Source organism: Schistocerca piceifrons, chromosome 5 (assembly GCF_021461385.2).
Source record: "Schistocerca piceifrons isolate TAMUIC-IGC-003096 chromosome 5, iqSchPice1.1, whole genome shotgun sequence".
Lineage (NCBI taxonomy): Eukaryota > Metazoa > Arthropoda > Insecta > Orthoptera > Acrididae > Schistocerca > Schistocerca piceifrons.
This window is the reverse complement of record NC_060142.1, coordinates 543,320,002-543,333,645: the sequence shown is the minus strand read 5'-3', so window position 1 is coordinate 543,333,645 and position 13,644 is coordinate 543,320,002. Positions and strand designations below refer to the sequence as shown.

Below are 13,644 nucleotides of genomic sequence, written 5' to 3'. Positions count from 1 at the left end.
CAGGGAATCGAAACCCGACTGACGAACATAAATAACACTGACAATGAGTAGATAGACTTCCTCCTGGTGCACGCTGCACAGTACGTGGACGACACAGCCTTCTACACGAGAAATGCGAACAAGGACCTGGTCATTCGTAGGCTACAAAGGGTTTCAGACGACACAGAAACCTGGGCCCGTCACTGGCACTTCACCGTCAACTCTGAAAAGACGCAGGATATGCTGATTACCTGCATGCTCGGAAGGCGCGAACCTCCTCAACGTCCCCCCCCCCCCCCCACCGACACCTAAACGGAACCCAACTTCCCTGGCGCAGAACCGCCAAGTACCTTGGCGTAACCTTGGACTCTCGTCTTAAGTGGAAACCCCATATAGACGAGGTCCACAGAAAGGTCTGCACAAGAATGTCCATCCTCTACCCAATCCTTAACGAGCTCTCTTCCCATCCCAGTAGGAGTAAATGTGTACTAGCCCCTGATCCGGCCAGTAATGGAATATGCGTGCCCTGTCTGGGGATACGCGGCAAAGCAGCACCTTGACAAACTTCAGAGGCTGCAGAACCGTGCCCTCAGGAGGGCATTGCATTTACCTCTTGGATTCCCCATAGATGATCTGCACGCCGCAGCCGAAATCCCACTCCTGAGAGAGCGTTTCCACGATCTGGCAAGGGCCTTCTATGAGGGTTCTTCCAGATCAGGAAACGCCCTCATCCACTCAGTATGATATGTCCCGCGACAAGCAGAAGCGCCCCATGACGATCTTCGACGATTAAGTCGAAGAGAAAATCCCAATATCCAATCCCTAATCCTGCTCCTTCCCATATAACACCAAACATCTCGCCCACCTCAGGCAAATACCAGACACAAACAGACCAGTCATCACATTTCACAGACACCAAAAAACTACAGATATAATCACACACAAACGTATACAGGGAAGTAAAAGCCGACAGGCTACAAACTCCCCCTCACACTTCCCCAAAGAGGGGAAAGTAAATGATGAGAGCAGCAGCAGCAGCAGACAGACCGACCCATCAGAACCACCTGATGATGGCGGAAGGTTGTTCACCGAAATATCGTTTGAAGTATAAGTGTTTGTACAAATTTCTTTTTCAAATCAACAGGGAAGAGTTTTTGATATGTTTGTAGGGCATAGAGAGATGCTGATGCCTTCTTGCATATTGCAGTTACGTGCTCAGTCCAATTTAGATTTTCGTCTATTATTACTCATAGACGCTTTGCTGAGGGAGAAAGTTGTTATTAGCCCCGTTTACGGTCAAATATTGTAGGTATTCCCCTACTTTCTGGCTAATAAGACTACAATAAGCAAGAGGTACCACTTGGGTTTTGGGGGATTGAGCTTTAACCCCACAACCTAACTTATTTTCACAGTGCACATAGATCGGTATTGAGGTTCCCCACAGCTCTCTTCGGGTTTTTGTTTCTGCACTTAGACGCAACTGGAGTCATCAGCTTATATGTGGTATTTGCACTAGGTCAGAACGGATGACACGTCATTGACACAATGAAAAGGGTATACGACATAACACAGAACCCGAGGTGATGCCTGATACTGCCTGTCACAATGGTCGCCTTATGGTGCTGGACAAGGCGCATTGGTAGCGAGATGTCAGGTATGAGGTGAAACCATTGCACTGCACTAGTAAAGAAATTTAGGCTGCTAAGTTTGGCAAGTAAAAGGTCGAAGTGGACAGTGTTAATGGCTTTGCTGGAGTACAAGGAGCACATGAGTCACCTCTTGTGCTACCACGGAAAACTTCAGGTCATATGTTAGCTTTATTAATACAAATGTTGTGCAGCAATGTTCACGAAAATCTGACATATATTGGTCTAGTTGTTTGTTTGTGGTTAGACAGTTTGTTAGCTGGTCGTGGACTACATATTCTGAGACCTTGGACAGCGCAGGAAGAATGCAAATTGGTCAGTAATCAGAGGGTTCTGTATCAATGTCCTTTCCATATAGTGGCTTAGCTAGTTCCTTTTCCCAGGCCTCAGAGAAAATACCCGTGGTTAAGGAGTGGTGGAAGACATATGTTATAATGGGCAGTAGTGGGTCAGTAATAACCTTACGAAAGCAATGATTCATCTATATTACTAAACGGCTAAAACGGTCGCTCAGTCCAAGTTGCAGGTTGTCTAATGGGCTCCAGTGGCAAGGAAATTTTATTTTCACAATTTCATATACAAGGCCTTTTCTGTTTTCAATGTCCGATCGGTCAAGAATTAAAACCTGAGTGAAAAATCCGACGAAGTCTTGCAGAAATGTGTTGGGCAGTGTCTCCAGTGTGCTCGCCAATCGCGTCACGTCTCACTTTTCAGTTCTGAGCGCAGGGCGAACACATAAAAATATCTAGAACAACAGAGTCTTGTGCCAAGTGAGAAGTGCGTCTTTCTATATTTTAATGCTAAGGCCTTCAGCTTGGAAGTGAAAAGAGCTGAAAAAACTGCCAATTTATTTGTGAAATGATTTATCTAAAAGTAAGACAAATCATATTAGAGGAACATTTGATGTGCCTCCTGATCATACTCGAAATAATGTACAGCAAATACAGTGCTGATTGAGAGTTTTAAGTTCAATATTTAACTCTGAAACTTGGAATGTTAAACAGCACCGGTACTGGAGGAAATCTGGCTCGTTAACTGCTTAGATCGTGAAGTCTCACTTGCTCTACATCATTTCGAGCATCATTCAAAAGCGCGTCAGATGTTTCTTATGTCTCTTACTTTTTGACAAACCATTTCACAGAACATTTTACTGTATTTTGTCAATTTCCTAAATTTCTGTATGACAATGATCATCCGCACTGGCTACTATTATTTAGTCTACAACATCCATTTGTGTTATGTTCTTCACCACTATACGGTTTCGCTTTTGAAAGTATTATCAGATGTATATTATAACCCGTCAAACGGACATATTTGGATTACAGTCGAAACTTTGGTCAGTCATACGCTGTTAAAGTGCAGTGGGGTGCGCAGGTTTTAAAACACACATGTTGTTTCCTTTAAAGGGTGGAACCCTAGCCACTCCTTATTGAAATGAACTTGTATTTCTCAACTTCTACTTGAGTTTGTAAGTGCTGTATATTTTTTGTTTGTTTCTGTATTTTACCCTCAGTCGTCTTAGATTTCTGAGTATCTTATTCCATTTTACAGCGTCAAAGGTTTTCTCTGGGTTCGTGATTGCTTGCAACAATCTTGATTTTTCTTTGTTTTTGTTCTTGCGGTACAAAGCCCTTGTCGTTCCTCTTGTACCTGATACCCAGAAAGCAAATTGGCATTCTTCCAGCATCTCTTCTATTTTTTAGTACACTATTCTGCGAGCCTGTTAACAAGCATGGCTTTCCAAAGCAATTGTTCTACGGTTTTCACATTTGTCGGTGGTTCTTGATCCTTTATTACAGACTCTGTTGGAGCTGACATTCAGGTATAAAAATTTACACAAAAGGATGAGCAACATTTAAGATACGAGCTTCCTCGTTGTAATTTCTAAAACACTATGGGACTTTCGACACAAATAAACAGAAAGTTCTTCAGTGTTGGTTTGCGCTGTGTATGCTCGCTAGGCTCCTCTTACTGTTATCATAGTCTCGTCCTACTGAAACAAGAGGTAAGCAGTGAAGGAGAAATGCTTTAACAAATTGTTTTCTGTGTGGCTATCCTCCGCAGCAAATACTTGTTTTGTAAATAAGGCACATACATAGGACAAACAAATAGAATATTTGATGTCAGATACAAAGAACACATGAGAGCGTGGAAATATGGGATAAAGATCTCCACATTTGCAGAACACCTAAGAGAAAATGATCACAAACCAATCACTAGAGAAGATGAAATGAAAATAATTAGAATCGTCTCAGTTGTGCGACTGGATTCGTGATTTCCTGTCAGGAAGGTCGCAGTTCGTAGTAATAGACGGCAAATCATCGAGTAAAACTGAAGTGACATCAGGTGTTCCCCAGGGAAGCGTCCTGGGACCTCTGCTGTTCCTGATCTATATAAATGACCTGGGTGACAATCTGAGCAGTTCTCTAAGGTTGTTCGCAGATGATGCTGTAATTTACCGTCTAGTAAGGTCATCCGAAGACCAGTATCAGTTGCAAAGCGATTTAGAAAAGATTGCTGTATGGTGTGGCAGGTGGCAGTTGACGCTAAACAACGAAAAGTGTGAGGTGATCCACATGAGTTCCAAAAGAAATCCGTTGGAATTCGATTACTCGATAAAGAGTACAATTCTCAAGGCTGTCAATTCAACTAAGTACCTGGGTGTCAAAATCACGAACATCTTCAGTTGGAATATTGTGGGGAAGGCGAGCCAAAGGTTGCGTTTCATTGGCAGGACACTTAGAAGATGCAACAAGTCCACTAAAGAGACAGCTGACACTACACTCGTTCGTCCTCTGTTAGAATATTGCTGCGCGGTGTGGGATCCTTACCAGGTGGGATTAACGGGGGACATCGAAAGGGTGCAAAAAACGGCAGCCCGCTTTGTATTATCACGTATCTGCCGATATGATACGTGAGTTGGGATGGAAGTCATTAAAGCAAAGACGTATTTCTTCACGGCGAGATCTATTTACGTAATTTCAGTCACCAACTTTCTCTTCCGAATGCGAAAATATTTTGTTGAGCCCAACCTATATAGGTAGGAATGATCATCAAAATAAAATAAGAGAAATCAGAGCTCGAACAGAAAGGTTTAGGTGTTCGTTTTTCCCGCGCGCTGTTCGGGAGTGGAATGCTAGAGAGATAGTATGATTGTGGTTCGATGAACCCTCTGCCAAGCACTTAAATGTGAATTGCAGAGTAGTCATGTAGATGTAGAATCAACAATAAAAAACATCTCCTTACCATGCAAGAAAATTACCACACACAGAAAACCAAAGCAGAGGGGAAAATCCTGTTGAATGACCAAGTACACATGCCAAGCAATTCATTATTTGCACTAATAGATAAAATAATAATGTTCGCAAAAAGTAATAATATAATAATACTGTCCCATATAATAACAATATAACCGAACATCTTTACACACATTCATCCACAATATTGAAACGAAAAGTCAAATCAGCCGTCACCAAAGATTTCAACCACTCGCTAACAGCTAGTACACCCCGCCACCCCCCCCCCCCCCCCAAAAAAAAAAAAAAAAAAAAGACTCGTCGGCTCTATCTCCTTTTCTCTCTCTCTCTCTCTCTCACTCATACGCAAACACAGTATAAACATCACAAATAGAAGTTAGTCTTCTGGAACATATACTTCGTTAGGTTGGCAACAAATAGGTAAACATACCAAAGAAGATGAAACACGTAATGGAGTCGCAATATTTACGTTTTGGAAAACAGTGCACGATGAAATAGTTGTATCGAGTGACAAAAGAACAATAGTCCACCACAAAAAAGAGTGAGAAACATGGTGACCAGTATGTGGTAGGCGAGAACACAAAGAAGTGATTATATGGCAGTGATAAAAGTGGTAGTGCGACCTCCAAACCAGATGTGAGGAAACGCAGATCAGCAAAAGTTAAGTAATTATTTTTTACAAAAAAATCGCGAAGTGGACTGTTTAATAATATAAAACTAACAAAGCTGTATCGTTATAGATCCCACTGAACAGGAGAAGGCGAAACGCGTATGGGATAAATAAAGTAACTAGCAGCAGGAAAAAGCAGTGTTATTTACAAAACGAGAAATGCTTTGCTCGTCGCCCGTCCAACCGCGTCGTCTGCGCTTTCCGACTTGGCTCAACAGGCGCCACACCCCTCCAGTAGTATTCCATTCAGGCGCATAGCTCAGTACTTGTGGCCCACTAGAGTTTTGTATACTGTATTTTACTGTTAGGCGGACACGTAACGCACTTGGACATCAAAACTGTAAGCTCAATGGCAAATATTAGTTGCCTGGTAAGAAGAAATTCCTCGGAATTGCTATGAAGCCCAGATAACACGCAACTGGTTCCGCCTCGGAGCCAGCGATGGCCGTCTGCTGGTCAGAAAGAGGCGAATGGAGTGTCTACTACTAACCTGTCTGCGTGATAGACACACTGCACCTACGCCTGGCAGCAGAAGGACCCCCATGCACCCTGACTGCAAATTTGAACATCAATGTAGTGATTCGAATCGTTGCGCTATCACTAATGAACAATGTTCCAGAGGGTGTTTTCCAACAGGATAACGCTCGCCCACATACCGCTCCTGTAACCCACATGCTCTACAGAGTATCGACATGTTGCATTGGTCTGCAGGATCTCTAAATCTTCCTCCAACAGAGCGCATGTGGAACATGATCGGACGACAGCTTTAGCGACATCCACAAACAGCATTAACTGTCCCTGTAATGACCGACCCAGTGGAGCAGGCATGGAACTCTGTCCCACAAACTGATATGCGGCACCTGTGCAACACAATTCATGTCGTTTCCATGCTTGCATTCCACATTCTGGCAGTAACATCAGTTATTAATGTGCCAGTGTTACACATTTGGAATGGCTTATCTCGCGCTTACATTAACCTACGATCGTGCAATGTTAGTTACTTATTATATTACCTAAACAAATTTATTTTATTACTCTGCGTTAATTGCTTTTGGTGTTTCCATCTTTCCTTCAACGTATGTTTGGGATCATATATCATCTGCCTTGATTTGAGGTTGTTTGGTGGCAGAGATTGAGGTCTAACCTCTTTTCGTGCAACCCTGTCACTGTTGCTGGCTTCCCCGTGTCCACAGATGCGGATGCAGCTGAACATCACGCGAGTCTACCCGCCAGACCACGGGAAGTACCACTGCGTGGCCAAGAATGAGATGGGCATCACCAGGGGTGTCTTCAACGTCTACGGTAAACAAAAGTCTTTCCTAGAATGCCAGCTGTATGCTATGACTTACCTCACTGTCTTTTCTCTCTCCGTGTTTTGTGTTATTCACGACAAGAAAATTTTTGCTTTGTATTTCAGTATCCGTGTCCACCCTAATAATAATTAACTAATATGTTAGACTTGCTGTGGATCGATGCGCACATTCTATTTCTTCACTCTGTCCGTCAATTCACGTGACCGAGTTAATTCGTTAATAAAGACACGTTTCCAACGACATTAGCAACTCTAATGCTACATGTTGATCGGTTCGGTCTTTCAGTGCTCCATTAACTAGTCTTTACACTCACGGACGAGTTTATCCTGCTACGGGCTTAACTTTACGAGAATGTTGCAAACAATTCCACCTGTACTGATTGGCTCGATATCATCGTCGCCTCCTCCGAGGAAATACTTTATCATAGCAGGTTCTTGTTTAACAGAACCAACGAGCATTAATTGCGTAGTTGCGGTAAATGAATTTGCTCATAATCTTAAGCAATGACGTATTTTGTGCAACTCAACATATAGTTGTCTTTCCTTGCGAAAACAACCAATGATATTAGCACATGCAGCTAATCAGTCATGAACGGAACTATGTTACTCATATCTTTGAAGTTACGTTACGTCAGCGTCAAAAATTACGGCACATTTTCACTTTTGAAAAACCTATATCACTTAAATAAAATGTAATATTCTTTAAAAATTGATGGTAAATGTAATTACTGCCTCCAAACCCCAAATTCATTTCACCGAAAATCATCAGTCTCGAAGGTAATCTACTTTCCTTTTTCTCAGCCTCACTCAATTAAAGGAGGAGTTTCAAATGGCTCTGAGTGCTATGGGACTTGACTTCTGAGGTCATCAGTCCCCTAGAACTAAGAACTACTTAAACCTAACTAACCTAAGGACAGCACACACATCCATGCCACAGGCAGGATTCGAACCTGCGAACGTAGCGGTCGCGCGGTTCCAGACTGTAGCGCGTAGAACCGCTCGGCCACTCCGGCCGGCTAAAGGAGGAGGAGATTAGTGTTTAACGTCCCGTCGACAACGACGTCATAAGAGACGGAGCACAACGTCGGATTATGGAAAGATGGAGAAGGAAATCGGCCGTGACCTTTCAAAGGAACCATCCCGGCATTGGGTAGCCGGACGCTGGTTTGAACCGTCGTCCTCCCGAATGTGACTCCATTGTCTAACCACTGCGCCACCTCAATTAAAGATTCGGCTTCTGTTCAATAACATGATCAGGATAAGATTTAGCACAATGGGCGTGTATTACAAACACTCCTGCAACAATAATTCTCAATATAGTTTTAAATTTCCATTAATGACATCTTCTAATCAGAATGAGATTTTCACTCCGCAGTGGAGAGTGTGCTGGTATGAAAATTACTGCAGATTAAAGCTGTATGACGGACCGAGACTCAAAATCTGGACCTTTGCCTTTCGCAGGCAAGTGCTGTACCATCTGAGCTACCCAAGCACGACTCACGCCACGCCCTCACAGCTTTACTTCTGCCAGTATCTCGTCTCCTACCTTCCAAACCTTACAGAAGCTCTCCTACGTACCTTGCAGAATTAGCACTCCTGAATGAAGGGATATTTCGGAGACGTGGCTTATCCACAGCCTGAGGGATGTTCCCAGAATGAGAATTTCACTCTGCAGCGGAGTGTGCGCTGATATGAAACTTCCTGGCAGATTAAAACTGTGTGCCGGACCGAGACTCGAACTCGGAACATTTGTCATTCGCGGGCAAGTGCTCTACCAAGCTCATTCTGGAAACATCCCCCAGGCTATGGCTGAGCCATTTCTCCTTTCTTTCAGCAGTGCTAGTTCTGCAAGATTCGCAGGAGAGCTTCTGTAAATTTTGTAAGGTAGGAGACGAGATACTGGCAGAAGTAAAGCTGTGAGGACGGGGCGTGAGTCGTACTTGGGTTGGTAGAGCACTTGACAGCGAAAGGCAAAGGTCCCGAGTTCGAGTCTCGGTCCTGCACACAGTTTTAATCTGCCAGGAAGTTTCATCTTCTATTCAGCCTTGTTTTTCGTTCTCCATAATGCAATTGCATTGTCAATGTGAAAAGAAGACAACCACGCAGTTACTGGTACATGAATTAAGATCGTTTAACGCTTTTTCATCTTTTTTCCTCGAATACCATTCAACATCTTTATCAACAAAGGGCACTGTCCCAACGACGACATCTTTCAGCTTGGCACGACCTTGGGCTGCGCGCGTATGGCGACCATTTGTCCTGCAGCGTCCTCGAAACCACGTAACAGAAAGAAACAATACCGCAAAGCTACCACCAGTGTAAGACAATACTTATCACAGACACACACATAATTTTTTTAATATTATGACCCGATAGAGGCTTAAGTGCTGTTCCTTTAGTACGAATATTACATACTTTGTATAGCCATAGTTGTTACCATAAACCATCCATCGAACCGTGTCAGTGGAGGAAGGTAGTGCTTGCCAGACATGTGTTATATTCTCATGAATATCAGCACAGACTGCTAGCTGCCTCTAACCTCTTGTTTTTTTTTTCTTTTCTTTTCTGTTATTCTAATAAACCAGTTCAGTCTTGGGGACAAGGTATTTTAAATGCGCGGCACATCCTACACAGTACGAGTGTTTTCTGAACCACGCCCCTATTGACCAAGATGTGACCATTAATTCTGATCTGAGGCCCATTAATCAAACTATTATTCTACTGAAAGAGGCTGAAATGATTATCTGTTCCTTTTACTCAAGTTTAATAATGCATCTGACCGTCAGTTATCCACTCAGCCCCACTCGTAGCCACCTAGTTATAGTTCCTCTATTGGATCAGTCACTAACCGCTAGTGCCCTAACGGTGTCAGTCACTAATTTTTAATATACTGTCGCTGTTGATTAACTTCAATGTTATTGTAATAAGTATCTGTTATAAATGATTATTGCCCATTCACGTGCCGTAACTTTCCGGATAATTCACTCCCACTTATTGGACATTAAGAATTTCGATACTCACTTCTGTTTCCTTCCATTTCACAAAACCGCTATTGCAATTATCTCATCAAATAATCGTCGCCCAGTGAGATAATTTGCACTCGCATCTGCGACACATCCGTACTGCAAGCCATGTACCGCACGACCCACGAACTGTTATTCAACTCACCACTCGACGATTGTGAGTGCCGCATTTCCTACGCTGACAGTGTAGTAGGGAAAAGCATTCCAGAAATAATATAGAGGTTAGTAAGACCCGGCCTGGCCATTACAAATGAAATAGAGGATACAGAGCGTAGAACAGGTTTGTCGAAGTGGAATCATACTATAATTCCCATAAGACATATTTTCTCTGAAATTACACTATAGTTCTAAACGTTTCTTCCACTATCATACTAAAATGCTCTGAATATCTTTGTAATACTTTCTTCTTGATCTGTTCCTACAGACTGAGCCACCGAGAACTTTCTCGGTAACGCATTTTAGGTGTTCACGAAGCCCCATAGTAACAGTCTCAAGTTCCATTACAATGTACCTAATTTATATGCATTACAATTCTGCTTCTGAAGAATTTTTTGTTTTTCTTATATTTCTGCATACATCCCATTGTCATACAAGATGCCGTTGTGTCTTCGTAGCTTTTTAAAGAGAAAAATATCATTTCTTTTAAACGGGGGATTAAAATTACGGTGCCTAATAGCAGTAATAATAAAAGCAATAATAATCGTTCGGTGTAATAATTTAAATTATTTTACGAAACATAATGCTTAATGAAAACTCAGTCATGGTTCATCATTAAGAATTGTTTTGACATTCGCCTGGAATGACGTAGCAGACCTGTAGGAAACAAAAATGACAGCGGTTCAGTGGTTGAAACAGTGGCCTGTGAGGACGGCGGTTCAGATCATCATCCGACCACGCAGGTTTACGGGAGAGGACACGCCCGTTTCCTTGCCAATAGTTACCCGTCCGAGTAGAGCTCTGTCTGCTGCGATCGCGTCGCAGATGGAAGTTTAAAGGATTAGCTTTATTCCTTCCAAATCATCAAGGTCGGCAGCCTGAAATTGTTACGTCAATATGTCTTAATCGCCGTCACGTTAATCCTGCTGAATTGGCCAAAAGTATTCATAAATGGGTTCGTTTCAAGAATTTACGAGATCTACAGGACAATTAAGGGCATCTACGAGGAGTCCACAGTTGCGTCTATTCTCCTTAAGCCACGTTGCAGTGTTAGGGTGTGTACCAGAACGATAATTGTAAGAGGAAGTGGCATACCGAAACTTCACAGCAGCTCGAAACGGTGCTCCGGACTCAGACCGTTACCTGGGTCGTTTGTCTTTACTGAGCGATTACTCTACCATCTGAGCTATAACGGTGCTCCGGACTCAGACCGTTACCTGGGTCGTTTGTCTTTACTGAGCGATTACTCTACCATCTGAGCTATACAAGCGCGTCTCACGACCTCCTTCCCTTCTGAGTTTCACTTCCGGTGATGCCTCTCCACAACTTCCGAAACTTCACAGGTCTTCCGCGTACCTTGCGGGACTAATACTTCCAGCAGTTTGGAGATATACAGGAAGTGTGTATTTTGGAAGGCAGGGGATGAGATGCTAGCGGAAGGAAAACTGCCTAGCGAGACGGTCGTGAGTCGTATTTGGATAGTTCCGTCGTTGTAGCACTTTTCGATGACAGGTAAGCGTCCCAGGTTCAGATCCCAGCTAGGCATGCAGTTTCAACTGTAAGCAGCCCAGCCGGCCGAAGTGGCCGTGCGGTTAAAGGCGCTGCAGTCTGGAACCGCAAGACCGCTACGGTCGCAGGTTCGAATCCTGCCTCGGGCATGGATGTTTGTGATGTCCTTAGGTTAGTTAGGTTTAACTAGTTCTAAGTTCTAGGGGACTAATGACCTCAGCAGTTGAGTCCCATAGTGCTCAGAGCCATTGTAAGCAGCCCCAAACCAGCACATATTTCGCTGCCGAGTGAAAACTTATTCTGGAACCAACGTTTTGTCTAACTGACTGGAACGTAAGCCCTCAGAATTTTGACAGTAATCCTCCCAGTGATTCACATCATTTTTTGAGGCGTCTGTTACTCGAATTTGACGAGCATCTCCGCAACGCTCCCAAGCCTGCTTAACGAACCTGAGACGAATCGCGTTGCACATCCTCTAACGAATCGACTTAACCCACTCGTAACAGTCCCGGATTGATGACCAATATCCACAAATTGGTCGAATGATTCGTTTCTGAGCCACTTAAGACAGAATTATCGTATTGGAGCATACGTTCGTAGAATTTTTCATAAGATTAACAAACACAACAGACATACATCACAAAGACTTTAGTCTCCGATAATGTATTCTCCTTCACTACGTACAACAGTCTGCCAAAAGTTGGGTAACTTTTAGATTCCACTACTTAGAAATCACGGGATTTTGAGGCGAAGAACTCGAGGAGCTGTGTTGGGAGCGCATTTTCATCCGTAAAGGAAATTCTTTGAAGGTTGTTCGATAGAGAGCGCAAAGGTGAAAACCTGGGAGTGCGAGATCAGGCAAAGAAGGTAGATGCGGTATGGCTTGCCAACCCAGCTCCTGTATACAGTTTTTGTCAGTCTAGCAGAGTGCGGCCGGCTTAGCAGCACGCCACTCAGACGTCTCGGTCGTTGTTCTAGGACTGCGCCTGCAGGACGTCTCAGCTGTTGACAATAATGTCGGTAGAGACGGTTACACCTCGTGGAAGCAATTCACACCACATTGTCGCTGTTCCACAAGAAACATTATCTTTTGTGGATGCGCTCAGGTTCTTGCACGGAAAGTTGCTGTTTTGGTTTGCTCAGCTGTTCCTTTCTTTGCCTGATGTTAGCTTAAAGATACCATTTCTCGTCACCAGTAACGATACAGCATAGCAATGCTCCTTGATGTTCACGAGCCAGTTGATGACGAGCAAGCAGAAATCCACATGTGACCGACCATTCGCTTCCGCGCGGGATTAGCCGAGCGGTCTAGGCGCTGCAGTCATGGACTGTGCGGCTGGTCCCGGCGGATGTTCGAGTCCTCCCTCCGGCATGGGTGTGTGTGTTTGTCCTTAGGATAGTTTAGGTTAAGTAGTGTGTAAAGTTAAGGACTGATGACCTTAGCAGTTACGTCCCATAAGATTTCACACATATTTTTTAACCATCCGCTGAATTTTGTGATTTTGGCTTAGAGCAAACGGTATCGATACACCGGAGTTTTGGTCATCACATCTGCCAGTTCTCGACTACACTGACGTGGATCATTGTGAATTAGTGCCTTTAAACGATCATCAAACCCCAAAGCCTTCCAGAACTTGCAAAGTCACTAATGTCAAAACGATTCTCCATAAAACGAGAAATCCATTTCCTTTCTGTGCTCTGTCTAAAGCCATTATCGCCAAACACAACCCAAATGGTTCTGGCTGCCTCCGCTGCTCTCACCTCTCTACTGAACTCAAACAGAAGAATGAGTATGTCGGCACAACATCTTCTAGAGTTCCAGCTCCACTCACCATCTCCAAATGACAATATGACAATAAGTAGATTCAAATAGCAACGGTGAACTACAAATAAAAAATGATAACCGGTAAGTAAACCCATAGCATTCGGAATACCAACATGTAAAACAAAAACCGTACAAAAGTATGCACTATTCTAATAATTTTCCCTATGGTTTTCCAGTAAATCTCAATCTGGCACCTCTGTTTGGTTCACTTATTTCTGCGTTCCAGCTTTAGTCAGTTTCGACGGATAATCCCATCTATTTTCTATT

At 43.4% G+C, this 13,644-nt stretch overlaps 1 protein-coding gene across 1 annotated transcript in view; it reads left to right on the top strand.

The window, feature by feature from the left end:
* LOC124799128 overlaps positions 1-13,644 on the top strand; it is a 739,238-nt gene that overhangs the window by 509,197 nt on the left and 216,397 nt on the right. The window contains exon 9 of the mRNA XM_047262665.1: positions 6,746-6,854. Within this exon, the coding sequence (XP_047118621.1) occupies positions 6,746-6,854 (109 nt within the window). The remainder of the gene's footprint in view (positions 1-6,745; positions 6,855-13,644) is intronic.